This window comes from Vanacampus margaritifer, chromosome 7 (assembly GCF_051991255.1).
Source record: "Vanacampus margaritifer isolate UIUO_Vmar chromosome 7, RoL_Vmar_1.0, whole genome shotgun sequence".
Lineage (NCBI taxonomy): Eukaryota > Metazoa > Chordata > Actinopteri > Syngnathiformes > Syngnathidae > Vanacampus > Vanacampus margaritifer.
The window spans coordinates 3,990,535-4,017,792 of record NC_135438.1 but is presented as its reverse complement, the minus strand read 5'-3'; the positions used below and the strand labels follow the sequence as shown (position 1 = coordinate 4,017,792).

Genomic DNA, 27,258 nt, shown 5'->3' with positions numbered 1-27,258 from the left:
TTGCAGAGTTTTATTTATGGGTAACTTGTACTTGGTGGAACGTCAGAAAAAAAAATAACGTTGCAGTATTTTCTCACGCAGTATCTTCTTTGTCCAACAGAGGGAAACACTTTACAACTATTGTACGTATTTGCATCGCTTTCTGATTCAAAGTGATCCCATAAAACCACGACACAATGACACACTTTGGGAACAGTATTAAAACTAAAGTAATATCATTTATTGTCGTTTTAAAGGCAAAACTAAGAGACGCTTTGACGCAACGGCCCGTCAATCATGCGAGGGGCGGGACTACTTCGGCTCTCTCCTCTCGCTTCACCTTTGCAGTCAAATCGTTCCCTTCCCAGTCGAGTGAGTCCACACCTCTTCGTTTCTCCACCACGTCAAGACCTCCTTATCCGCTGGATTTAAAGGACTTAAACTGTATATCTGCGTTGGGGAAGTGGCTTAGCGTCTGCGGGGAGCACACGGTAAGAAAAAGAAGAAAAGTGTGCCATAACGCTTGTGTTTTGTTTTTTTTCTCTCCAAGTGTTTCAACTCGTTGTGACTTTTCTAGTTTGGCTTCGCTGTGCGTGAGGTGAGCTTTTGCGCATGCGTGGTTGTGATTGACACGCGCGTGTGTTGTAGGTAGTTAGCTGCCTAGCTCGGTTAACGATTACAAACACAACAACTAACTTCTACTTTTATTACTTTATCGTTACGAAGGTAACACTTGGTGTTACGCCCCACCACCATTAAGACAAAAATAGTCGTTATTTTAGGATACTATGTTCTTCTGTGTGAACAAAACTATTGGGTCAATCCCTAAAATTCCCAGAAATATCCTAAAAAATCTTCAATTTTCATTGTCTTTTGGTGTTTTATTTGTGTTATGTCTAATGCTTTCTTAGTCACACGCTATAAGTCTTTCGAGTTAGAGTGATTTCTCAAATGTCAGGTCTGTGATGCAGGTGTTTAGTTACCTGATGACGTCACACTGGATGTCATGCCATTACACTCTGGACTATGCTCGTCGGTAAACAAGATGCTTTTTCATATTATACCATTGATTCATATTTTATGGTTATTGTTTCCACTTATACCAACAGACAAAAAAAAGCCAAAGGAAAAGGCCACATTTGCACTGTCCTAGTCAACATGACTTCATCATTCAAAAGTGTTACAACACATTACTGGGAATGCGCTGGTTGTCATGAATGAGTGTAATAATGAGTTACGTGATGCATTGCATTGAATTTTATTGGATGAGTAGCTGAGCTCACACTAATGTCATTACATGTCACAGGTCACAAGTTTAGGAGGAGTTTCCATACAATATATAGCCAAAAATGTTTCCCAGAAACACTAACAAGGCATCGTTTCATTTGGTGCAGGCTGTAAAAATAGTTTGGCAAAATATTAAAATTACATAAAGAATCACAATGGAGAAAAAATGATTAGCAGTGAGGGGGAAAGTAGTCTCTAGGGCAAAGTCAGTTTTAGACATAGAGGGAATTTAAATAGTACTAGTAAATAATAATAATAATAATAAAAAAGAAAACTTTATATTTATGTTTATATTTACAATACACAGGCATGTTAAACTTAAAATGCATTTAAAATACATATTTACAATTTATAATGTAAATACAAAATGACAAATCAAAATAAAAATACTTTTAAAACAGAAAAAAATACAAAGAAACTATGAAGTTGAAAAATATTTTTGCAATGCTAATATAAACAATCAACAAGCATATTTACAATAAAAAATTTAAATGACAATTTGAAGTAAATTTTTTTAAAATGACAAGTAGTTAGACACAACTTTATATACCGTATATATGTATAACTGACAGTCTCTAATCCTCATTTCCAATCCTCCACTTTCATTCTCTCTCTATAAATAGACAATTAATCAAGTACAACACTTACAAAAGAATAATAAAACACATTGACAAAAGCTGACTTTTTAAGAAAAAAGTGTAGCGATTGCAGAAGAAACAAATTGACCGTTTTAAAAGAAATATTGGCACTGGTAAAGGTCTTAACAATGATATATTCAAAGTCAATATAGCAATTGCAAATTGACAGATAATACAACATTTTGAAGACCAACAAATCTTTATATTTCCAAAGAAGCCACCTCCCTGAGCAAATAACAAACGTGCAAGAACAAAATGCAGATTTTATTCATTTATGTAACCTTGTAACTGCCTCTTTCTTTATAAAAGTTGCAAAACAAAGCGCAGTTTAGTATTTGGATTATACAGTATTTGGTGAAAAATTAAAACAAAACAACTTGTCAAGCAGATGCCACCGGCCGGATCAGCTGTGTCCCGAGTTTGGGATTAGCCCCCAACTCCCTCCCTTTTTACACCCCCTCAATGACCTCAAATGCTTTTTGACTGCTTGCATAATCTAATGATTTAATATATATTTTTTACATTTCATTTATTGTGCTAATTCCAACCCCATAATGAGAAATTTTAAGTCAATATTGTTTTGATTTTGGCATTTTTGTGTAATCCTACAAGCTAACAAACAAGTTAACTAGCTATAAGAATAGCACACAATTGAGTGCAGACATTTGTCAAAACCGATCTTGGAAATAAATTGTGGCAAAACATGTCTTCCCCCTGTTGCGAAATACGACATATTGTAAGAAAGCCAAGAACAGCGTTATCTTTACGCCATTCTAACTCAAAATGCAAAATTTGCCATAGCTAGCAAGTGCTAATAAAAATGCCTTGAAGGTAAAATTGGGTGAAAAAAAAAAAGTCAAACTGGTTCATTTTCAAACAAAGTAAAGCAAATATTTGACACTGATGACTCTGAGTTAACATTTAGCGCTTCAAATTCAAAATTCTCTTCCACATGACTTGTATGCATTGCTAAAATCAGTTGACCTCCATCTTCCCCCTCTCATGGCCATTTTTCTTTTCTTTTCTTTTTTTTTTTATCAGCGACGTCATGCAAACAAGCCTGCCGTGAAATTCCTGAGGCAGACAGAAGCCTATTGTACGCCCACCCTCATAGAAACATGAAAGTCAGCGTGATTTCATCGCATGCCCACATTGTGCTCATACAATTTAGCTTTAGCCGCGCGAGTGTCAAGATAACGAGCCTCGCGTTTCAATGGGCTCGTTTGTGAGCGTCCTTGAAATATGGCCGTATTCTTCTTGACTTAGCAGATTAGCACGTAGCGTAAAATAAATCTTCCCCCCGCAAATTCACGATTCTCTATTCACAAATTCACCTAATCACTGATTTAATTTATTTATTTTTGGTTGGGGGTTACGATCATCTTTCTGTGTGAGAAAGCATAAGAGAGCACCATGTAAATCTGTATTACTATTATTATTATTATTATTATTATTATTCGCTGATAAATTTAGCAAATCACTTGTTTTGTTTTGTTTTTTGGTCTTTCTGAAACACTGTGAATAGCGTACACCCCGTCGCGAGAATTTGTTGTCTTAAACGCTACTCAACATCGATGCTAATGCTAGCGCTAACGTACGTATCGCCTGAGATTTGTGCATAATTTCCATGTAACAATTTATTCTAACTCTCCACCTACAGTTGTCTTCTTAATTTTTTATTTTATTTTTTAAGACAAGCATGATGTAGCATTTCCCTCCTGCTGCGTTGTTGACCGCCGGGCCAGCAGCGACTTCACATGTGGCTTTCAATAATATTTGATCAGCCACTATCGGCGTGGTCAACCTGCATGTGTTGCCATGGCAACTGCATGGGAGCTCTTCAATGTTTCCTCTGAGCGGGGATAAACGAAAAACCATAACTTGTCAGTAGAAACATAGTTAAGCAAAAATATTAAGGGTGCGTCCTGCTGTCTGTCGCGCCTGGAGCTATTTGAGTGTAGCACACCTGTGCAAGTGAAAGCTTGTAGAAATGGAGCTTAAATTTGATCTGGAAACACCTTTAGGGCAGTTATTTCTTTTTTCTTTTCTTTTTTTTTTATCCTTGGCCTGCTTTTTGCCACCCTTGGCCTGGGCTTGTAGTTTGTTTTCTGCAACTTGCCTGCAGGTACAAACTGGAAGAAACAACCAAGATTCATTGAAAATTGAAACTCCAAATCATGTTTTTTTTTTTTTTGTGAATGGACAACATTCGAGGTGAGGCGATTTTTCTTTTTTGCTTTGACTAAGTTGCAAGCTCACACTTGCGATACCAGCGCCAAATGGTGGCAGGTGACTCAACTCACTTTACAACAACAAGCAGCTGTTTGTCTGACATAATTAGTAAATATTATTCAAAAAAAGAATATGTCCAAGAATGAATTAAACCCTTATCTTAAGGCACCACTGTATTTGCATCCTTACGTTTATTTTTGTGTAGAATATGTCAATTAATTAAGCTATAAACAGTAAATAGTGCACAGTCAATATAGTGTATTTTGTAAATTTAAAGAAAAAAATTGAGGGGCTTCTTCGGAGCGGAAAAAGCTGGCTCCTTTTTTAAAACTAGCATTTTTGTTTTGTTTAGAAACTTTTATTCAAGTTGCTGCTGACCTAGCGGTGTTTATTTTAACACTCATCTGACGCAAAAGAGAAGGTCACGCCACATGACACAATTCCCACGATGGACTCTCTCTCAGTGACAACTTAGCATGGTGGCGCTAATAGTCAAGGACAATGCTCTTATTGTCTTCCCGGGCTGGAATGTTGAGGACTTCCTTCAAGGAATGTGTCAACGAGAAAGCGCTGACGTTTCCTTTTTGGGGGGGGGGGGACTGGCCACTCGCCTGCCGCACATGTGGAAGTCGTCATCTTTCACTGTGGATTTTCTCTCACCCCCTTTTTTGAATCTCCTCCCCCTTGCGTCCACGTGCTTCTCGGAGCATCTTACTCACATCCAGTTATTTCCCAGCATGCTTCGCCTCCCCACACTCCTCACGCAAACCATTCCCAAACTCTCTCTGTCTGTTTTTATTTAGCCGGCGTGGCATGAGGACGTCTTGTTCGGCTGAGCTCCACGTTCCCGCTTGAAGATGCTCCAACAAAGGTAAGACCACATCAACATTCCTTTCATGGAATTCCAACCAGATGGTAAAGATTTGAACACCCTTGGTGGGAATTCAAAATGGGTCGATGTGATTGGACAAGAGGGGCTTTTAGGAAGCGTCAGATTTGTTGTCGTGACAACTTTACAGTTGTCTCCCGTGGTGACAATGTGCCTAATGACTCCTACTGTGAAGGCGGAGGTTTAAGTATTGTATTGAGCGTGTTGTCTACACAATGGAACAATGCAAACAGGGTTACAAGAGTTCTAATCTGAGCTTTGTTGCAAAAAGAATTGGAGGCGTGGCGATAAACAAATAAGAATTAAAGAAAAGGTTATTTACCCTAAAAATGATCTGTAATTTCGCCTACAAAAGAGCAATAGGATAATGCCCAAAAAGAAAGAAAACAATTTTTTCCAAGTAAAAAGTCATCATCTTACAATACTGAAGTTATGTTACAAAGAAAAAAAAGTCATAATACTATAATGAAGTTGTATTTTCTTTTTTAGAATAAAGTTTACATTTTATGAAGAAAGTTGAATACAGTCGTTTTTTTTCTGAATAAAATAATTACAATAAAAATATGACAGAAAAAAATAGTAATCCACCAGGAAAAAGTAATATTTAAAAATTAAAAAGTCACAATCTAAGGGGAATGACGTGATGTTGCACTATAAGATTTTTTTTGTAGAGATTCATTTTTAAAAAATCGGAATCTTATGAGATTATTATTATAAAAGGAGAAGAAATTGCATTAGAAATATGCATTGGAATATTTGGATAAAAAAAAAACTCATGTTTTTACAAAAATGAAATTGTATTTTTTTAGGATACATTTGTAATGTTATAGAGAGGAGACAAGAAGAAATGTTTTATATAAATACAAATATACAATATTTTTGGGGTAAAAAAAAAAATCACTTTAGTAAAAAAAATTCAAGGAAAAAAGTGGGGGGAAAAAATCAGATTTTTTTTGAAGAATCTTACAAGAATGAAGTTATAGTATATAGTATATATATTTATGATGTTATGCAAAAAGTCGTATTTTCTTAAAATAAAAGTCTTTGGGGAAAATATTTACGTAGCTTTATTCAAGCTTTTTATTATCTTAGTTGCATGATTTAAGAATGTTTATTTATTTTTAACAATGGCATTATGTCATCGTGAATACCTGTATATGACATCTGTCCAGACAGACTTGTAAGTGAAACAAGATTTGTATCCTGGTTGAAAATGTAACTAGAATTGTTCAAGCAGGTTAAACTGGGTTGTAAAAGCAAACGTCTCTCTTACTTTCCCAGTCATGTTCTCCAAGCCAACGTGTTATATCCTTTCTACAGCCAAATAGACAACCTCTTTCCCGAATGAACTGCAAAGTTACAGTACTGCTTGTTAGCCTGCCGGGCAATGCTACAGGATACAAACTTTTTGATTCCCATCCAACTGGCGCATACATAGCCTGAGTCCGCGCTGGAAGCCTCTAAGGACGTCTGAGCGACTCCGAAAAGCAATTTGACAGCTCGGCCCCAAGTGGGCTCCTTCACCCAGTCATGTGACTTCTCGTGTTATTGTTCCTGCATGCCTAGCATAGCTGCAGCGCGGCGGCTCAGAGGGAGAACAGCGCACGGCGTTGTGCTGCGCCTTCTTCAGGGGAAAACCGCCGCTGACATTTGTGTTTTTTTTTTTCCCGCCTGAAGCCAGGCCCTCTGCGGTCAGTCTGTCTCCCGTGGTTACGGCAGTCGGGACCGTCCTCCCATGACATGGTGAACGACGCATAAAGACCGGTCGCCGCCATGGCCTCCATGGTCGCCAACGGAAACCAAGATGGGCCGTCCGTGGTGCTCCAAGGGGCGGACCCAGAGACATGCATGATTGTGTTCAAGAACCACTGGGCTCAGGTAAATGTCAGCAAGCACACAAAGAAACAACATCAAATAAAATACGCAGTCTTGTTCCAGTTAAATGTCACTTTTTCCAAGTGTAAGAAGTTAACTGCTGTGAATAGTAACACCCACCCAAACAGACACACAAGGGTGCTCTTATTTATTTATTTATCTATCTATTTATTTATTTAAACCAGGCGCAACTCATGCCCAATTTTTGTCAAATTTCCACAATTCTGACGGGGGGTTATTCTGCCTGTTTTAAAAAGCGATTTTCACCCAATTAATTCAGTTTATTTTTCTTTTATTACATGCCTGTTTTTAATTTAATTTATATTTATTTAAAAATATGACATGCCTGTTTTTTTTAACTTAATTTGTAATTTTTTGTCAAATTTCCACAAATCTAATTTTTTGTTTTCTGTCTGAAACAGTATTTTCTTTAAGTAGTCAGAAATCATAATCCTCACCAAATTTCCAAATTTCTATCAAGATGTGAGGATTAAAAAAAATAAAAAAATACTAGTCACTATTGTGCCTAAATAATTTTTTTTCTTTTTCCTGCCAGCATTTTTTTTGTGTGCGTGTGTGTGTGTGTGTGTGGGGGGGGGGGGGTCAAATATCACAGATATTTTTTAAACTGAAGCATTTTTAATTCTGCAAAATATTTTCTTGTGCTGCAAAATTTGCACTTAGTGGTTTGGCAAATGGATGGATGTTTAAAAAAGATTTTCACTTTTAACTGGGAATTATTTTTCTGCCAGATATAGTTTTTTTCTTGATAAATTGAGGGTAAAATTTATTTCTGAATATTGTTGGTTTTGTTCAGTGTTTATCTCATCATTAGGTTATTATTGATAGAAAAATGTTTAAAAATAAATAAATAAATAAAACCTCAATTTGTTTATGGCCGGAGCAATTTTCACTCAATTAATTCAGATTGTTTTTTTGTTTTTTTTTAAATTACATGCCAATTTTTTGTAAAACTGTGAGGGTTTCAAGTTGTGAATATATTTTTATCTTTCTACTCTTTCTACAGCATCTGCTATTCAAAGAACAGCACCATAGACATAGACAGTTAGGATGCCCAAAAACGTTTTGACAGTGAACATTTTTAGAAAAAAAATTACGTACTACTCTCAAATAACTCTCCAGGCTGCATTGTCAAGATGACTATAATTGCTGCCTTTGGATATTTATGTTGGGTCTTGAATTGGGAGGGTCAAGTATCGCCGTCGCGTCATCGAGGCGAGGCTTGGTGAAAAGTATTTGTCGCTACAGTGACGGCACAAAGTGCTCCAGCCGTGTCCCGGCAACGCTTGAAGTGCAACGTGGTTCTCCTGCCAGTGGAATCTTGGCAGTGCAAAAGATGTCTGTCTCAGCTTGCTCACCCACCCCTGTGGGACCCGCTAGCAACACCACACCCACGCCCACATGAATGACACTGTTACTGTTACTTTGCATTTAAAAAAAGATTTGACTTTAAAGCCTCCTAAAAGTTCTCATGCTTCATCTCCGTTGATACTTTCTGTATTCCAAGAATCTGTACAAGGGGAAACGCCCGTAATTCTAACAGTTTCACTTTTGGCACGAACAAGGATCATTTCATTCCAGTTGCGCATGACTGTTTACTAAGATTTACTAAGAGCAGTTATTGAACTGAAATTTACGGTATAGTTTTAGGTACAGTATGTACTATTTAATACAGAGCAGCAGTGTATTTGTATGTAATATTTTACTTTGAATGGAAAATATTGTTGTTAAACAAACTGGCCACATAAGATGAATTTTATACCTAATACAGCGATTTGCTTTAATGAAAAAATATATTTATCACTGAGCAGCGTTTTAACTGAAAAAATATTTTCTCATAAGGTGAATTTTCAATTTCAGTGATTTAACTAAAAAGTTATGAATAAACTTGTCTGATAAGCATTTTGCAAATTGTCTTATATATTTTGATTATTTTATACAAAATATTGCATTGTTTATAGTCACATTTTAATAAGTGGGATAAAAGCTATCAATTCACTACAGTTTGCATTAAATTACTTATTTTTTAATATACGGAGCTAAGTTGCACTTTTCCACATACCCATTTTCTTCTCCTAAATTCCTACAAACCATGGAAGGAAGACGAGAGAAATGTTAGTAGACTTTCATCCTTTTACAACTCTGGCCGTGCCAAGTCAAGCGAAGGTGTCCCAAGAAAAAGAGGACGTGTGGTCACCCTGTAGAAAAAAAATTGTCTTTGGTTGCGTAGTGCTTGAGTGCTGTTTGTTCCCTGAGGCCGAGCTCCCAGCAGGCTCCTGTTTCCATCGACCCACTTGCGTTGTGCGTCATTTGTTTGTTGCCAAAGCAAAGGTAGACGTCGAAAAGGAGGCTGACACGAAGGCTGGTGTCTGTGCAGTAACAGAACATGCACAAAGGACTCACTTTATTTGCCAGTCTTATCATATCATGTTTGATTATTAACCTGTCAGCATTAGAAGCAATTTACTACATTTGATGTTGACATGAAAGGTAATCATTGTTTAAACAAAGGCGGTTTATTATTACTATCAACGTCAATTTGCTCTTTGGAGTTAGACGACAATGTAAAACTGTATCCCGTTTATTTATCTACTTCAATTAGTAGTTAACTTATTACAGTTAAACGGTTTGACTTGCAGTCTTTTAAGTGTTCACGTCATACAGTTCAGTCGTATTTAACTTTGAATGTAAGACCATTTAGAGTTGTTTGTTTTCAAATATTTATTGTTCACAAAGTTAAAACAACAACAACATGTATAATGCATTGTGGATCATTATTTTAAGTATTTTGGTAACTTTTAAGAAGCATTTGGGTACATCTATGATTATTTAGATTACCTTTAGGGAGTATTTCAGAATATTTATGTAACTTTTCTTGGGTGGAGCAATATGGCGGCCTCGTGACTTCAAAAGTCTAGTCGGCTATCCAGTCATATATTCAGATCAGTGATGTGACCTCACTAGTCTAAACATGACATTCTGATTAATATTACATTTTTTTAATATGAGTTATGAAGCAAAATCCTGCCGTTTTTGCTCAGGTCTCAGGTAACAGCCAATCACAGCGCAGCTTCAGAAAATAGGTAAGCTCTGATTGGTTGTTGACTGAGACCTGAGCAACATTGACGTAATCTTCAGTCGACAGCAAGTGGCAAAATGGCCGCCCCTTGAGATGGATTAAAAACGTCTGGATTTTGCTGCTTAACTCATATTCCACTTAAGCATTATTAACCAGAATACCATATTTAGACTTGTGGGGCTGCATAGAACATATTATTGTCAAAAAAAATTGGGGGGTGACTTTCCCTTTAAGAGTATTTAGTTAACGTTTAGGAAGTATTTGAGTACATCCAGGAATTTTTAGCTCACATATGTACATGAACACTACACAAATGTTACTCATTTTGTTGGTACTTGATGAGCCAGGTATGTTTTGAGGTGGTACTTGATCTAAAAAGTTTGCAAATGTATTTCAAAATAAAATTAAATATATAATATAAATTATTATTCAAATGTATCCAGCATGGGGAATCTCACTCCATTTACAACCTAAAGTCATGTTTCTTCTTTGGCAGGTGGTGAAGATCCTGGAAAAACACGACCCCTTGCGCGGCGGCACCTCGGCCTCGGCGCCCTCGCTGGGTGCACTGGGCCTGGGCGGCTTCGGCCCCGTGCCGGGCGACGAGGCCAGCGCGGTGCAGAACTACGTGGAGCACATGCTCTTCTTGCTGATGGAGGAGGATTGCGGCAAGGCGGGCGCCATGGGCCCCATCCTGGAGTTCGTGGTGCTGGAGAACGTGATGGAGCGTCTGTTCGTGTGGAGCCTGCGCCGCGAGTTCACCGACGCCATGAAGCTGGAGCAGCTGAAGATGTACGAGATGCTGGTTTGCCAGTCTCGTCAGCCGCTGCTGCACCACAAACCGGTGCTGCGACCGCTCATGATGCTCCTGTCGGCGTGCTCGGGCTCGGGGGGGGCGCCCGGCGTGGAGGCCCAGCTGGTGCTCCTCCTGCATCAGCTCTGCTGCGTCCTGGCCAAAGACCCGTCCATCCTGGAGTTGTTCTTTCACACCAGCGAGGACCAGGGCGCGGCCAACTTCCTCATCTTCTCGCTGCTTATCCCCTTCATCCACCGCGAGGGCGCCGTGGGGCAGCAGGCGCGAGACGCGCTGCTCCTCATCATGTCCTTGTCGGCAGAGAACCGGCGGGTGGCCAAACACGTGGCGGAGAACACTTTCTTCTGTCCAGTCAGTACATTTATTGTTCACTTTCTTGTTACTCAGGGCTACTCAAATACAAATTAGATTTAAAATTCCTAATCCCAATGTCAGTTGAAGATTAAATGATAAAATAATTTAAAACTTTCTAGAAAAAAAAGTCATATTACAATAAACAAATTTTACTAATCAAACAGACAACAACACTGAATAGTGGCAAATTATTTAATTTAATTTAAATTTAGTATAATAATAATATTTTTTTCATTAATTTCAATTTATAAACAGTAACTACAAATATTGTAACAATTACAAATATTAGATAAAAAATACATACATGTTAGAAGTATGTAAATACAAAAACAAGACAAATAATTCAAAGCTATTCCATCAAAATATTGCACAAAAAATACAAATATGTTAGACAAAAAACATTTGACAAAAATATGAGAAATAAAATCATAGCATGCAATTTTATATGCCCCAAAAAATATTGGTAAAAATACAAAAAGATTACACAATATTCACTAAAAATACACACAGTAGAAGATAAATTAGAATGAATTAAAAATAAATTATTTCACAAAAATTGCTATTGATTAAATAACGTTTTATTTGTCAACAGAAGAGTTCCTGCTTCTTTTTTTCGGTGAGTGCCGTAGGATCGTGTCCATTTCTTTCGCCGAACCGAAAGTAAACAAAAAGAGGAATTGTGGGATAAATCGGTGCTAATCAGTGACATAAACGGCATGGTTAACTTTGACGGTGCCGTTAATTTAACGGTCGGTTAGTTAACGGCGGGGTAGGAATTTAACCGCCGGTTTAGGGATTAAACTGGTTAAAATAACCGAGAATTGAACAACTGGGCCCTGAACTTTATTAACACATCCCACACAATATGAGGTTATGCACATTCATTATTGAAAAGTTTTTAAATTAATTCATCTTGGTTTGGTTTTATCAAATTACAAAAACCTGGCATGTGAACAAGAGTGTTGAGACTTTGCTTATCCATTGTTTAGGGCTTGTCATGCAATTCTTAAACCAAACAAAACCTTGTTATTTTTTTTCAAAACGCACAAATGCTCATAAACTAAATCATATTCCTACTTAAATGTAGTCTGGCCCTCTGACAGGAAAAACACTCCTTAGCCCTGCCACACTGGAATGAATTTTACACGTGTCTGGTGTTTGTTTAATTATGCTAATCCCGCATCCACAATGCCATTGTAGCCTCAGCCTCAGACATGGCACAATAGGAAACAAAAAAGCAGCTTTTGATATCATTCTGGTCAACAATGGCCAACCATTTACGGCCTTGACTAAGGATAATCTGACTTAATGCTGTTGTTTCTGTTCTCTTTTGCACTGAATTAATTCATGCTGGCATAGGTCATGTAAACATCACGTGCTGTGTTGCTAACTGCTAACAGTACGCTTAGCATTAGCAATTAGCGTTTTGGTTATGCCATTATTTTTGTTTTAATGCAGTGTTTGTTGTTGCTAACCAATAACGGCACAGTTTAACATGGGCAACAGTTATTTTATTAATTGAGCAAGTTGTCCATTAATCAATGAATCTGATTTTTTTCAAGTTGAAATTTCCATTAAGTGCAGAAAATGCACACTAAATTGGCATTAGCATTTTGCCATAATGTTGATATTTTGATACAATGATACAAAATCTAACTCAGTCAAGTGGACATTTGTCATTCAATAAATAATTCCCTTACCTTTGACCCCAGGTTCTTGCCACGGGCCTCAGTGGTCTGTATTCATCCCTTCCCACCAAACTGGAACCCCCCAGTGACGAATGGCACTGCCTGCATAGGGACGACTGGCTCCGCATGCCCCCCCTGGTCCAGTTCCTCAACTCTCTGGAATTCTGCAATGCTGTCACCCAGGTAAGAAAAAATATAAATAAGTAAAACGTTAAAACTTGCAAGCATTGTTGCTTAGCCCTCTCTCAATTTGACAGGTGGCCCACCCCGATATCAGAGACCAGTTGTTGGGCTACATCCACAATGGTTTCCTCGTGCCTGTACTTGCGCCCGCTCTCCACAAGGTTTATATGCATAACTCACTTTTTTATTGTTGCATTTTAGTCTTAACGAACTACCCTTGTCGAACCCTGGTATGAAATCAACATTTGCAAATGTTCGCCCCCTCAGGCTTAAATTGGTTAAATAATTGTTTCATGCAAAGTTTTTTGTTGCTAACTGCATAGCTTAGCACTAGCAATTAGCATAACGATAACATTTTCCCATTGTTATATTGGTAGAAATAAAAATCCCATTGCAGGTTTTTGTTGCTAACTGAACAGCAGAGCATCATGCCAGACATCATGTCAGTGCTGGAAAACGGTTTCATGTTAGATTAATTTTTTTCTTTCACCGTGAAGCTAACCCTGGAAGAGGTCATGACCACCACAGCGTACCTGGATCTCTTCCTGAGAAGCATCAGTGAGCCGGCTCTGCTGCAGACCTTCCTGTCCTTCATCCTGCTGCACCGCCACGAGAACGTCCACATTTTGGACACACTGGTCAGCCGTATCAACACACCCTTCCAGGTACGCCAGTAAGACATTTGTCAACAATCAGCACAAAACACTAGACCACTTATTCCAATTTCACTCAATTGCTACATCTTTTTTATTTTTTTTGTTTTTATTTATTTATTTTTTCTGCCGGGTGCTGTGCAGTGATATTTTTCAAGTTGAGAATGGGTGCCATGTCTCAATAAAGGTTGTGGAGAGTACACTAGATAATGTATTAATTAATTAATTAATTCTACAGACTGCAAAACTTACTAAAAATATATTTAATTACTGTATTCAATTGTTTTACATGAAAAATATAAAATGTATACTCTGACATTTCTTAATTTATTTTTGTTTAATTTTCATTTTTTTCCTATTAGTTTAATCTTATGATTTGAAGTATAATCATTTATCATTTGAACATTTACTTTGTATGACTGTAGACTGTTGCCGTGGCAACGCCCAGACCACACCAACTTGCTGGTCCTGTTGCTGTGTAAATGAAGTGTTAACCAACAGTCAATAATGACACACCTACACATCAAACATGTTTTCTTTTTTCTTTAGATTTGTACTTTTCTGAACAAACGCTCAACAAACAAAACATTAGGTACACCTGAATTGCGTTTTCCTTTGTTTCTCCAGCTGGGCATCGTGTCACTGGCACTTTTCCGCACTCTCATCAGTTTGCACTGTGAAGACGTCATGTTGCAACTCATCCTCAGGTGAACTTCCAGCTCACAAAAATCACAGAAAATGTTTAAAAATCATCTCAGAGAGGGTTGTTGCGCATCCTCAGGTACCTGATCCCATGCAATCACATGATGCTGAGTCAGCGACGCGTCGTGAGGGAGCGCGACTTCTACTCTGCGTCGGCAGCCAAGATCCTGGCTTTGACACCGTCGTGCTGCTCGCCCGACCGTAGCCCGCCGCCACTCCGACAGCTGGAGTCCATACTCTTCTCCAAAGGTGAGCCCTTTAAACTTTATACTTTCAAAGGGATTCATCATGAAAATACGGGAAATTCCTAAATTATTAATAAATACAGAAAAATGTGTAATTTTTGTAATATATTATTTGAACAAAATCTAATATATAAATATATGTATTTTTTTTTTAAATCAACTTTTAAAACAATGTTGAATTTTTTTTGCATACATTATTTTGTATATTATAATGTTAATGTTATATTACTGTAGATTTTTATATATATATATATATATATATATATATATATATAACTTGCAATATTGGTGATGACAAAATAATGAATCTGAATTTTAAGAAATACAATTTACAATTTAAGGTTGTAAGAATTTAAAAGTAGGAAATGTAAAAAAAAAACAACTTTTTAACACTGTTTATATTTAAATACAATTTTATCCCATACTTTATTTTATCTATTGATCTGAAATAAAAAATCTAAATATTTTATTTAAATAATTATTTAATTATCAGATTTATAGTGACTTTTTTCTTATTATTTATACTTTATTAAAGTTAGTAAAAGTGTTTTCTGTTATTTGGGATTTCTTTCTCTCTAAACATTTCCCTTCAAACCTGTCTTTCTTTCTTGAACTTCTTGTTGATTTTTCGCTTAGCTGAGAAAGACGGCATCTCCGTTGCGAGCGACCCCGTCGGCAACTCCTCATGCACCATCGGCTCCGAGATCTACTTGGACGTCAGCTACCTCCACTACCTGGACGACGCCCACGAGCGCATCGGCGTCTGCATGCGAGCGTGCCGGGTGTGGTCGGCCGCGTACGACGGCGAAGATCCACCACCGGAGAAATACCAACCGGGTGTCCTTGAGGAGCCGGCACCCAGGAAGCGAGCCCCACCGGCGCCGGCATCTGCGCGGGCGCAACTACCACCTAACCAGTTGGAGCTGGAGTGGGACGACAGTTACGATGCCTGCCCGCCAGGGACCGCCGAGCCCGAACATCCGCCTGTGTCGCCGCCTTCAACCGAGCCCCCCAGGCACATCGAGGAGATGAGAAAGTCGGCCATTTTGTTGGTGAAGGGCTCCTACATCGAGGAGAACGAGTTCCAGGATGACGTCAAGGTCTACGATCTGGTTGCCAAGAAAGACACCACAGCCGTTGAGGACCCGAACCCCCGGAAGAACGGACTCACCCAGCAGCACCCGGCCGAGAATGCCAAAAGTCCCACCGACGTGGGCGGGGACCTCCTGGCTCAGTACGAAGAGCTCATCCGGACGTTTGACAGCAACGCAGGCAGCAAAGCCGGAAAATGTGACGCTGAAGCGAAGGGTGACGCCGGGGCAGAGGATGAGGAAATGGACTTCACCTCCTTCTCCGTAGAGACGCCGGAGCCAGAAAAGCTGCAGTCGCCGTTTGGGTCGGCAATTCGCGGCCCCACCAGGAGTCATTCGGCACCTTTTACAGGTTAGTTGGCAAACACGCTGAGAAGTTGTCTTTGCGAGCTGGAACTGCTCTAATGCTGCAGCTATGATGGTATTAGGGCCACATATACTGTGTGTGTGTGTGTGTATATATATATATATATATATATATATATATATATATATCAGGGATGTGATTTTTCCGCTAATTCGCGTAATTCTGCTTTTTTTTACCCCCCCCCCCAATTTTTTTTTTTTTTTCGTTTTTTTATTTTATTTTTTTTTATTTTAGTAGTTCATTGTGTATGCACATGACTCCGACAGATAACATCTTCTGCTATAACAAAGACATTTGTGGTATGCTCTAATATGAGTTACTTTTCATTTGGTCATGATACAATTATTTGTTCATGAAATTTGAACTCTTCAACATTATTTATGTGTTAACTTAGTAATCACATTAGTTAGATATGATGATATTCTCAGTGATAGTTTTTAAAAGCAAAGGCAGTCCAATGTTTTTGAATGTGACTGATTTTGAGTTGACTAAAACTGCCATTTTATATGGGATAGTTCAATATACATTGAAAATTTATGCTGTTGTTTTGTCTATTTATCATGTGAGTGCATTGAAAGTACTTAAAAACACGGAAAACCCATGAGCTCCGGGGGGCTGCGCCCCCCTTGTCCCCTCACCAGGGCACTGCCCTGGACCTAGTTGTGTGCCTGCGGCCCCCAGACCCCCGGCTAAATTTTCAGATAATTTCACTTTGGTCAAATCACATCCCTGATATATATATTAGTGGGGGGTAATATTCAGCGAAAAAACTAAAACATTTATGAGAAATAAACTCGTAGCCTTGTGACATTATAAAGTGTAAAATTTGCAAGAAAAAAACTCACAAATTTATGAGAAATAAACTCACAGCCTTTTGACATTAAGTGTCAAATTTGCGAGGAAAAAAAAAATTACGAGAAATAAACTTGCACATTTGCGATGGTATGTGTCAAATTTGCGAGAAAAAACTCACAAATTTATGAGAAATAAACTCACACATTTGTGACATTATAAAATGTAAAATTTGCAGGAAAAAAAACTCACAAATTTCTGAGAAATAAACTTGCAGCCTTGTGACATTAAGTGTCAAATTTGCGAGAGAAAAAAAACAAAAACATTCACGAGAACTAAACTCCCAGCCTTGTGACATTATAAAGTGTCATTTTTTTTTCCTTTTTCTGAAGGAGAAAGAGAAAAAAAATAGTGTTGCGAGAGAAAAACTCACAAATTTAGGAGAAATCAACTTGCACATTTGTGACATAAAGTGGCAAATATGTGAGAAAAAAACTCACAAATTTATGAGAAATAAACTCACAGCCTTTTGACATTAAGTGTCAAATTTGCGAGAAAAGAATCACAAATTTATGAGAAATAAACTCACACATTTGTGACATTATAAAATGTAAAATTTGCAGGAAAAAAACCTCACAAATTTTTGAGAAATAAACTTGCAGCCTTGTGACATTAAGTGTCAAATTTGCGAGGAAAAAAAAAATTACGAGAAATAAACTTGCACATTTGTGATGGTATGTGTCAAATTTGCGAGAAAAAACTCACAAATTTATGAGAAACAAACTCACACATTTGTGACATTATAAAGTGTAAAATTTGCAAGAAAAAAAACTCACAAATTTCTGAGAAATAAACTTGCAGCCTTGTGACATTAAGTGTCAAATTTGCGAGAGAAAAAAAACAAAAACATTTACGAGAAATGAACTCCCAGCCTTGTGACATTATAAAGTGTCATTTTTTTTTCCTTTTTCTGAAGGAGAAAGAGAAAAAAAAATAGTGTTGCGAGAGAAAAACTCACAAATTTAGGAGAAATCAACTTGCACATTTGTGACATAAAGTGGCAAATATGTGAGAAAAAAACTCACAAATTTATGAGAAATAAACTCACAGCCTTTTGACATTAAGTGTCAAATTTGCGAGAAAAAAATCACAAATTTATGAGAAATAAACTCACACATTTGTGATGGTATGTGTCAAATTTGCAAGAAAAAACTCACAAATTTAGGAGAAATAAACTTGCACATTTGTGACATAAAGTGGCAAATATGTGAGAAAAAAACTCACAAATTTACAAGAAAAAAACTCCTACTCGGATCTTTGGCAAGTTACAAAAAAAGTGTGTAAAATGGCTACGGTGCAAGAAGTCGTTAATTATACTTTTCGGTCAAATCAGGAGATAGTTCAGTAATTGCTTTAGCAGAGATGAACCATATCATGTTAACCAATTCACACTTTGACGAGGGACTGCAATTAACTTGGCCTTTTATTATATTTATTCATTTATATTTGAGTTTTTTCTCATAAATTTGTGAGGTTTTTCTCTCGCAAATTTGCCACTTTATAATGTTGCAAATATTCAAGTTTTTTCTTGTAAATGAGTTTTTTTCTCACAATATCACCCCCCCCCCCCTCTCAAAAAAAAAATGTATACGTGGCCCTGATAAACAAGTTTTGTCCATAAACGATCTGCTGACCCGCTCAATGGTCGCCAGGACCTTTTGTCAGCGTCCTGTTGTCCCGCCTGGAGAACATGCTGTCCAACTCCGTGCACGTCAACCTGCTGCTGACGGGCATCCTGGCGCAGCTGGCCTCGTACCCTCAGCCTCTGCTGCGATCCTTCCTCCTCAACACCAATCTGGTCTTCCAGCCCACCGTTCGCTCGCTCTACCAGGTAACACACATCCCAGTTCCACAATTTACATTTAGGGCTGTTGTTTGTAGAATCGATTATTTGATCCAGCTCAGGCGCTTCCCCTCACCCCCCCCTGCAACCTATGATCGATTTCCCCGCCAGGTTTTGGCCACGGTGAAAAATCAGATCGAGCAGCTGGCTGCAAGCGGTGAGGATTTTCCGGAGCTGATTGTCGCCGCCCAACACTGGCTGTTGACCAGGGACACTTTGTACGGAGAAGCAGGTAATTTCTTTGCCACGGATAAAATGATGAAAACAAAACGTTAGGCGTTCAGCTGTTTATTTCAAATGTACCCGTCATTGAGTCACTTCCAGTAGTAGTAGAAGATAAAAAATGTATTCTTTTATGTCTGCCTGACTGTATAATACTGTACTGCCCCCTGGTGGCCAATGTGTGCTCATGAGGCGCATTACATCCTGATGCAAACAAATTGTTTAATTTTTTACATTTAATTATTGACGTTCTATTTAAGGTCTTTAATGTTTTTATTCATTTTTTGGCTGAATAAAATCAGCAAAAAGATGTTTATCAGAATATTAGGACCTTCTCAACTCAACTCTCTCTCTCTCTCAACTCTTTTTTTTTTTCTTCTCTTTCTCACGCACGCACGCACGCGCACACACACACACACACGCACGCACGCATACACACACGCACAAACACACATGCAAAAAAAAAAAAAAAAAAAGGGAGAACAATGATGATGACATGTCAAATGATCAATACTGAGATCTCCCAGAAAAAAAAGAGAAAAAAAAAAAAAAAAAAAAAAGGACCTTCTCAACACGATAACAATATGAACCTTTTTTTTTTTTTTTTTTTTTAGCGTGGCGGTCAAAAATAAGCAAAAGTCAACTCTGGCCCAATTTTCCCCTAATGCGTAAAGCGTTGTCGTCCTCAGACAAAAGCAGTCGCGTGCGAGGCGCCGGCATCATGAAGAGCTCGCCGCCCCCGCAACCCAAGTCCATCTCGGCCGAGCGCACCGACGTGTTCGCCAGCGTCCTCTTCAGCGAGTTCCTCAAAGAACTGGCCGCCCTGGCCCAAGAGCACTCCATCTTGTCTTACATTCCCATGGAAGAGTAATTCAACTTCTTATACCGAGACGTTTTATTTTTCTACCATCTTTGTAGGCCACCAACCAAAAGACATGTGAGATGTACCTTTGTATTTATTTTGTTGTATTTTTTTAAGCAGTCACCGGCCCTTTAATTCAATCGTCTCAGGGTGGGCGGCCATTTTGGACTCCAGCCTGGCCTAGCATTAGCAACGTTAGCATCAGCGAGCACAATCCAGCTGTGGATACTTTTAAACCTCACAAAGTGAGGTTTTTATTCTTATAATTATTATTGGTACCTCAGACTCTTTATGATTGAAGCCATCTTTCTTTCCACTTTCGGTCACTTTCGGCCTATTTAATGACTTGTACATATTGTAAGGATTCATTATGCAAATGAATAAGAATATTAAGGGCTATTGTCAGGTAAGGTGGTTGGGTAATTTAAGTGTTGCTTTTTGTGCTTATTTTGGTGTGTATGTGGGGGGGGTGGTATGATTGTGTATTATTTATCGCGACATAATCTCGCACTGTCTGTTACAAGGCGGTCTTTATGCTAACGCCTTTTAAAAGAGACATTAGGCTATTTTTTTCCAGATTTTAAAACAGTTCCCAGGTAGCTTTGCTAATTTTTTCTTTTGTTGTTGTTTTGTTTTGTTATGTCATCAAAATACTCCCAAGAATCAAGAATTATAGTACGCTTGCAAAAATTGCCCTTTTTGAGGGGTCAAATGTCTGGTTGAGTTGTATTTTATGAGCCGCATCTTTGTATGCAGCTTTGTTTGTTTTTAAAGCGTGTTATAAATAAAGTTGTACTGCAAGGCCAGCGCTGACGTTATGATCACGATCGGGGGTGGAGCTTGGTAGCAAAATGGCCACTTCAAACACACATCTGTGTGTATGTGGCACGTTGATAAATGCCATACTAAGTATCACCAAACTTCACCAAGAACTCAAGCGCAGAAGGTCCATGCAGCTCTGCTTAGCTTTGACATAATGTGTTTCTGCATGGTAAGTGTTTTAAACACTGTTGCCCGGCTACTTGAAAGTGGCTCTGAATCTCGTCCCAGCCTAAACTTCCAAGTCATCGTTGTTGTAATAGTAATAAATGATTATTATTATTAAAAAAAATAAAATAATTTTTAACATGAGTTGTTACAAAAGCAGGTCAAAAATCTTTTCAGCGTGTTGCCTAAATTCACATTGTCGTGCCTGACGAGAAACAATCGAACTGGAATGATTGAGATATATGACAATAAAAAAATATTTTTAGGTCAAATACGAACTCTCTGGCATCTGATGTGGATTTTGATGATGAATGTAGTCATGTTAAATTGTTTGCTTGAAATCTTAATGTCTTTTTTTTTTGCAGTGACATTATGCAAATCAATAAATGATGCAATACAGTGTCAACGTTGCGCTCGTTTTATTGTCAATGACATGAATGGAAAGGCAGCGCTGATATTTGTGATTATATTGTTATTTTGACCAGCTTTGCTGAAACTTTAATGAAAAATCAATCTCTGGAAAAAAATTAAACAAGTGGGCTGAAGTCCAGCAAAAAGAAGCACAGCAAGGAATTAGTATTCAGTAATAATTTTAATGATTTTATTTTAAGTACACCCCTAAAATTTCAGGTTAGGGACACAAAATAAATAAAGCTGAAGTCCTGTACAAGCTCGACTCTACTTTAAAACCTTAATCGTACTTTAAAACCCTACCCTAATTTGAAACCGCAATTTAAAGCTAACCAATTTTAAAACCCTACCCCCATTTTGACACCCTACATGAAAACCCTAGTCCTACTTTGAAACCCTACTTTGAATCTGTTAACCTACTTTGAAAACCATAACTTGAAGTCTGAAACCCGAAATCTAATTTCAATCACTATGAAATCCTAACCTTAGAAACCCTATCCTAGTTTGAAAACTTTATTGAAAACTAACCAATTTTAAAACCCTACTCCTGATTTGACACCCTACTTTAAAAAAGCCTAGCCCGCTAACCTACTTTGAACCCCTCCCCGAGTTTGAAAACCTAATTTAAAACCCAAACCTTAATTTGAACCCCGCTTTAAATCCCTAAGCCTAACACATTCCGACACATCTTGTTATAAATTATGACCCTACTTTGAAACCCCGCCCCTTTTGAAAGTAGACCTTTCATGCACAGATTGTAATACTTTATTTTATTTTTATTATATATAGAATTACAACCAAATCAGGATTTTTTTTCATTCATATGTGACTTATGTAATTAAATAGACAATTAACTGGGGACTAGTATCTTTTTTGTTGGCTACTTGGACTACTTATTAATGAATGATGGATACCGAATATAAATATAGTATACACAGTGAGTGAATCATGTGACACATTTAGTGAAACAAGTCTTTATACAGATAAATAATCATGTTCCTTATTTACATGTATTCAAATATCTACAGATTGAGGGACGCTTGTTGGTGGTTTCAGTGGCCCCCCCTCAATCAGTTTCTGTAATCTTGTCCAACAGAATCTTCCGCACCGCAATCGGGTCGGCTCGGCCTTTGGTCTCCTTTCGAACCGACCCTATCAGCTTGTTCAGAACCTTTTGGTTGCCTGCTTGGAAGGCCTGCACCTAAACGCCACAACGGGAAAGGAAGGGAGTTCATAAATCCAAAATGCCCAAAAAAAAGTCCGCCACGATGCGTCGGCGCGTCCTGACCTCTTGCGGGTGCGAGTCCACCACCTTGGCGCAGACCGCATGCAGCTGCTCCACGTCACTAACGAGGCTCAAGTCCTGCTCGTTGACGATCTCAGCCGCCGTCTTCGCACCCGACTGCCTCCACATCTCTTGGAACACCTGACGCATGGCACGTCCCCGTGAGGAAAACGAACCGCCGGCGTGTGTACGTGTGAGAGCGCTGACCTGCTGGGCCGCCGTGGAGGAGATGCTTCCCGCTTCCAGGAGCTCGAGCAGCTGCGCCATGGAGGACGGCGACACGCGGCTGAAATCGCAGCAAAAACAATTGTTGCGTAATCACACTCTAAGCCGTTCAAATTGGCACGTGCAAGTCTTGAGTTTATAAAGGAACTAGCTTCATGCTAACATTAGCATTGATAGTCGTGCTTTTTTTTTTGTGTGTGTGTGGTTAATCCGTGTCACCTTTGGCTGACGTTCAAATCTTGTTGCTTGAGGAGGGCCAGGAGCTCGTTGGTCACCCAGCCAATCACCTTCCTGGGCTCCCGGCTGGTGGCCTTCAGCACCTCCTCAAAGTATTCCACCAGGCCTTCCTCATTCTGCAATGTTTTGAATGATGACGCAATCAAAAAAAAAATTCTTTTTTTTTAAATTTTTTTTAAATGAAATATTAAAAGCGTGGCTTTCTGACCAGGAGTGTGAAGCTGTGCTCGGGCAGGATGTTGTACGTCTCCACCAGCCTGTCTCGCCGGACGGCGGGCAGCTCGGGGAGCTTGGACCGCAAAGTCTGCAGCACCACCGTCCGCTGGACGTCGGCCCCCGGCGGAACGGAGGCGGGGTCTTCGTACACCATGAGAGGTGGAAGGTTGGGCTCGGGCATGAACCTGAAGGAGCGGACACGCGTCACGTGACGACGATTACAATTAGTGGACGCAACGTTAGGTACACCGGCAAAATCCAATCAGATGCGAGGACCTCCGCCTGACAATATCCTGAAGGTGGCAGTAATGAGCATTACAGAGATGGCAACTACCACACCACAGCTTCATCTGTGCACAAAATCACTCAGTACAGTTCAATTCTGTTTAACTATAAAGTTCATTGTATTTGCATTTCAATTTTTTCTTAAATATTTTTTTGACACCATTTTTATATCATTTATTTATTTGAACTGAATAATAATTAAAGTTTTTTTTCCTCCAAATATTTAAGCAGTGTCAACTTTAAATATGTACATAATGTTATATTGACTTATGAAATCTACATTTGAAAAATACTGACTTTTCCCAGCCATTTGCACTGAAGCAACCCCCTTTGCTCCCGGCTGTTTTACTGGATTTTGACTGATTTTGCAAGGCCCACAGAATGTTGTGTTCTACTGCTATAAAAACATGGAACCCACCAAAAGAAAGATTAAAGTCTCTTCTTTCATCAGGAAAAAAAGTATATTTCTATCCATTTCCGTTTTGCAGTAATTAGCATTAGAATATAGTTAAGTTTCATCACTATTCACAAATCTATTTAGAATTTTAAGGAAATGAGCTTTTTTTCGACATGGCCTTGGTTGATCTCTTTTGCTCTGCTGCCACCTGCTGGCCGTTTGTGTAACAACTACCATTTCTTCAACCGTTCTTCGCAATTGAGAGGCTGCATCAAAGCCTTCTGTATGCTCTAGCAAAAAAAAAAAAACATTTAAAAAACATATAAATACGTCTTTGGGACACTTAAAACTTTGAAAATAGAACGTATGCACAATTTTTGGGAGCAAATGACTTAACTTCAGAACTAACTACCTGACCACTTAACTGTTTAACTAACGGACTGACTTTTACTATTTTACCTGTAAAGATGGAATTTTTGGACACTGCTCTTGTATTGGACGTCAGGTGTACCTAATGTTGTGTCCAATAGATGCAGTGAGTTTTCACCTGTAGTCCTGGAGACCCTCTTTGTCCCTCATGGGCACGGTCGTCCTACAACAAGAAAAAAAAAAAAAAGATAAAGCATAGAAAGTGTCATTTTCAAGGTGTCCTAAACGTCCATGATGTCATGTGATCCAACGCATGAAGAAGACTCGATGCAATGAACCCGGGTTCAGGTGCAACATTCAATTAAAGGTCCGTGAACGCCATCATAGCTAGCGAACCCGACCGCCGCCGCCGCTCCCGCTCTTACCCGGATTTGGAATTGTAGGAGCGGGTCTCGTTGTGCACGCGGCCTCCTCGCCGCAAGACGTCCACCTGTCTCCGGATCTCGTAGTCTGCCCGCGAAAGAAGATCCGGCCGGCCGTTTTCAGCGCACATTTGATGCAACGGCGGAAACTGACGTCGGTTTTGAGTGGAGGGCGGGGCAACGCGCTTACCGATAGCCTTGGCCAGGTAACGAACGCTGTTGATGTTCTTGACTTCGGTCCTGACGCCGAGCGGCTCGCCGGGTCTGTGCACCGACACGTTGGCGTCCACCCTCAGCTGGCCCTCTGTGGAGAAGTCGTGGGTTTGAGTTCTTGGAGGCTACCAAACATGGATTCCCTCACGCGGTTGCTACAAAAAAAAAGGCTCAAGAACCCAAATCGGCCATTTTGGTCCGAAGCCGCCATTTTGTGAGGAGAACTTCATAAAAAGGGAGCTGGAGAAGATCGATATAAAATCGTGGCGGACACACAAAAAAAGTCTCAAGGAACCCGTGCCTGACATTCAACAGGAAGTCGGCCATTTTGGTTTGAAGCAGCTACTTGAGAGGCAATTTTCATGAAAAATGGGCCTGGAAAGTTTTGGTTAGTTTGAATTTTTTTAAATTTTATTTTTATTAAGTTAGTTTGAATTCGTTTTTAGATCAAGTTTGCTACTTTTTTATTAATATTTTTAATGATTCATTTTAATTTAGTTTTTATTAGTAGTATTAGTTGGGTTTTTTTTATTTAAAAAAAAAAGGTCATTAAGTATTGTGTAAAAAAGTAAACTACAATTTATGATACGATTTGGCATTACAGTTAGTTGATATTTTGTTTTGACTTTTTTTAAATTTAATCAAGTTATTTTAAATTAGTTTTTACATCAAGTTTGCTACTTTTTATAATTTTTTCAATTATTCAGTTTAATGTAGTTTTAATTATTAGTTTTAGAGTTGTTTTTTATATATATATGGAGTATATGTTAAACACAAGAATAAAAAAAATATTCATTAAGTAAACTACAATTCTCCAACAGCCGTTTGAGCTTCCGACAGATGTCGAACAATACAGAAATTTAAAATGAACCCCGAAATCTCATGTATAAATGCAAAAAGTAGTTTCAGTTAGTTATCGTTTATTCAAGAGGATTTTTTGCTTTTATTATATTTTACTAACAAAAATGCTTTTTCAATTTGAATTTTTTTCTTAATTTTCGTTAACTACGGTCACTTTTTTAGAAAGTTCGAGAAAAAATAAATTCCCGTTACCAGTTTTACCAACCAATACGGCCTCAATGACCCACGGCCAAAATTGAACAGGAAGTTGCCCGGTTTGGGTTACAAACAACCATTTTTGGGGGGTAAAAATCCGAAATCCCACATTTAAAAAGACACGAGATTAAAAAAAACAACAAGAAAAAAGCGACTAGAGCGAGCGAGCATCGTACCCGACATGTTCCCTTGACAGGTTCCGAGGGCCTGCATGATGAGCTGAAGCTCCCTGACGGCCGCCGCCGCCTCCTCGCCGCACGTCATGTCGGGCTCCATCACGAGCTCCATCAGGCCCACGCCTGCCCGTGACGTCAACACGCTTTAGCGGCTGGGGGGCGGGGCTGGGGGGGCGGCGACTTCGCCGGCGGGCTCTTACCCGCCCTGTTGAGGTCGATGAGCGTCCGTTCGCGGGCGTCGTCGTGCAGGCTCTTGCCGCTGTCCTGCTCCAGCTGGATCTGCTTGACGCGGACGTTCTTGCGGACCATCTGGTTCTTGTTCTTGCCGCCCAGGAGGCTGTAGTTCAGCACGCCGTCCACCGCCACGGGCCGCCGCTGCTGCGTGATCTGGTAGCCCGCCTGATGGGAAGGTTGAAAAACGATTTTTAACAAACCACATTGAGTCATGACTCCGGTTATGCGGCTTCATGGATGCTTTCCAGATCTAATCATGATGTCATTGTCCCTTAATTGGATGACAACCAAATTTTTTCCGCCTTGAAAAAGTCCCAAAATTTTCACTTGTGCCTGCTTTTTTTTCTTGAACATGTAAAAAAAAAAAAAATAATCAACTATCTATAACTATTAAAATCCTGAATCAACGCATTTTTATTTTTTTTTACTCGTGTGTTGTCATTTTTAATCAGTTGTCTGCAGCAACTTTTTAGTTTCTTAAACTATGCTGTTGTTGCTATTTTACATGTTTTGAATGTCTCTGTAGTATTTGGAGATTTATTTGAAATGTAAAGTGCATTATCTATAATAAGAATAATTATTATTATTATCATCATCATGAGTCTTTTTCTATCAACTGACTTTAAATCTGAAAGAAACATCAAAAGTTGAACAGCAATAAGGCCCAAAACATACTTGCAAATTTTTTTTAAAAATTCCTGCCTCCAATTAAAGGTGTCAAAGTATGGAAGCCTATTCCCGCCACTAAAAAAATATATATATATTTTTTAAAGAAATAATAATAATAATAATAATAATAATAATAATAATAAAAATGATAATAAAAAATAAAATTTGAAAAAAAATTTTTTTTTTCCTCCCCCACTGTC

The 27,258-nt window shown here is 38.7% G+C and overlaps 2 protein-coding genes across 7 annotated transcripts in view; one reads left to right on the top strand and one right to left on the bottom strand.

Annotated features, from left to right (window-relative positions):
* Positions 1–337: 337 nt before the first annotated feature.
* Positions 338–21,269, top strand: fhip1aa (FHF complex subunit HOOK interacting protein 1Aa). 2 transcript variants are annotated; one of them, XM_077570218.1, is made up of 13 exons: positions 338–470; positions 4,940–5,007; positions 6,707–6,903; positions 10,497–11,165; positions 12,881–13,039; positions 13,114–13,200; positions 13,537–13,704; positions 14,320–14,399; positions 14,474–14,643; positions 15,276–16,082; positions 18,602–18,780; positions 18,904–19,024; positions 19,704–21,269. In XM_077570218.1, exons 3-13 carry the CDS (start codon positions 6,799–6,801, stop codon positions 19,883–19,885), a joined length of 2,727 nt encoding a protein of 908 aa, XP_077426344.1. In that variant the 5' UTR covers positions 338–470; positions 4,940–5,007; positions 6,707–6,798; the 3' UTR covers positions 19,886–21,269. The 2 variants fall into 2 exon arrangements, with proteins under 2 accessions (XP_077426344.1, XP_077426343.1); XM_077570217.1 differs by having other exon boundaries at positions 6,703–6,903.
* The window catches only part of gatb (glutamyl-tRNA(Gln) amidotransferase, subunit B), a 56,995-nt gene continuing 51,002 nt past the window's right edge, over positions 21,266–27,258 (bottom strand). For all 5 annotated transcript variants that reach the window (XM_077570222.1, XM_077570223.1, XM_077570219.1 and 2 more), the window contains 10 exons: positions 26,356–26,554; positions 26,156–26,278; positions 24,901–25,014; positions 24,714–24,798; positions 24,467–24,511; positions 23,230–23,422; positions 23,004–23,137; positions 22,767–22,845; positions 22,563–22,700; positions 21,266–22,475 (listed from right to left, as the gene is read on the bottom strand). In XM_077570222.1, the coding sequence (XP_077426348.1) occupies positions 22,341–22,475; positions 22,563–22,700; positions 22,767–22,845; positions 23,004–23,137; positions 23,230–23,422; positions 24,467–24,511; positions 24,714–24,798; positions 24,901–25,014; positions 26,156–26,278; positions 26,356–26,554 (1,245 nt within the window). In that variant the 3' untranslated portion in view covers positions 21,266–22,340. The remainder of the gene's footprint in view (positions 22,476–22,562; positions 22,701–22,766; positions 22,846–23,003; positions 23,138–23,229; positions 23,423–24,466; positions 24,512–24,713; positions 24,799–24,900; positions 25,015–26,155; positions 26,279–26,355; positions 26,555–27,258) is intronic.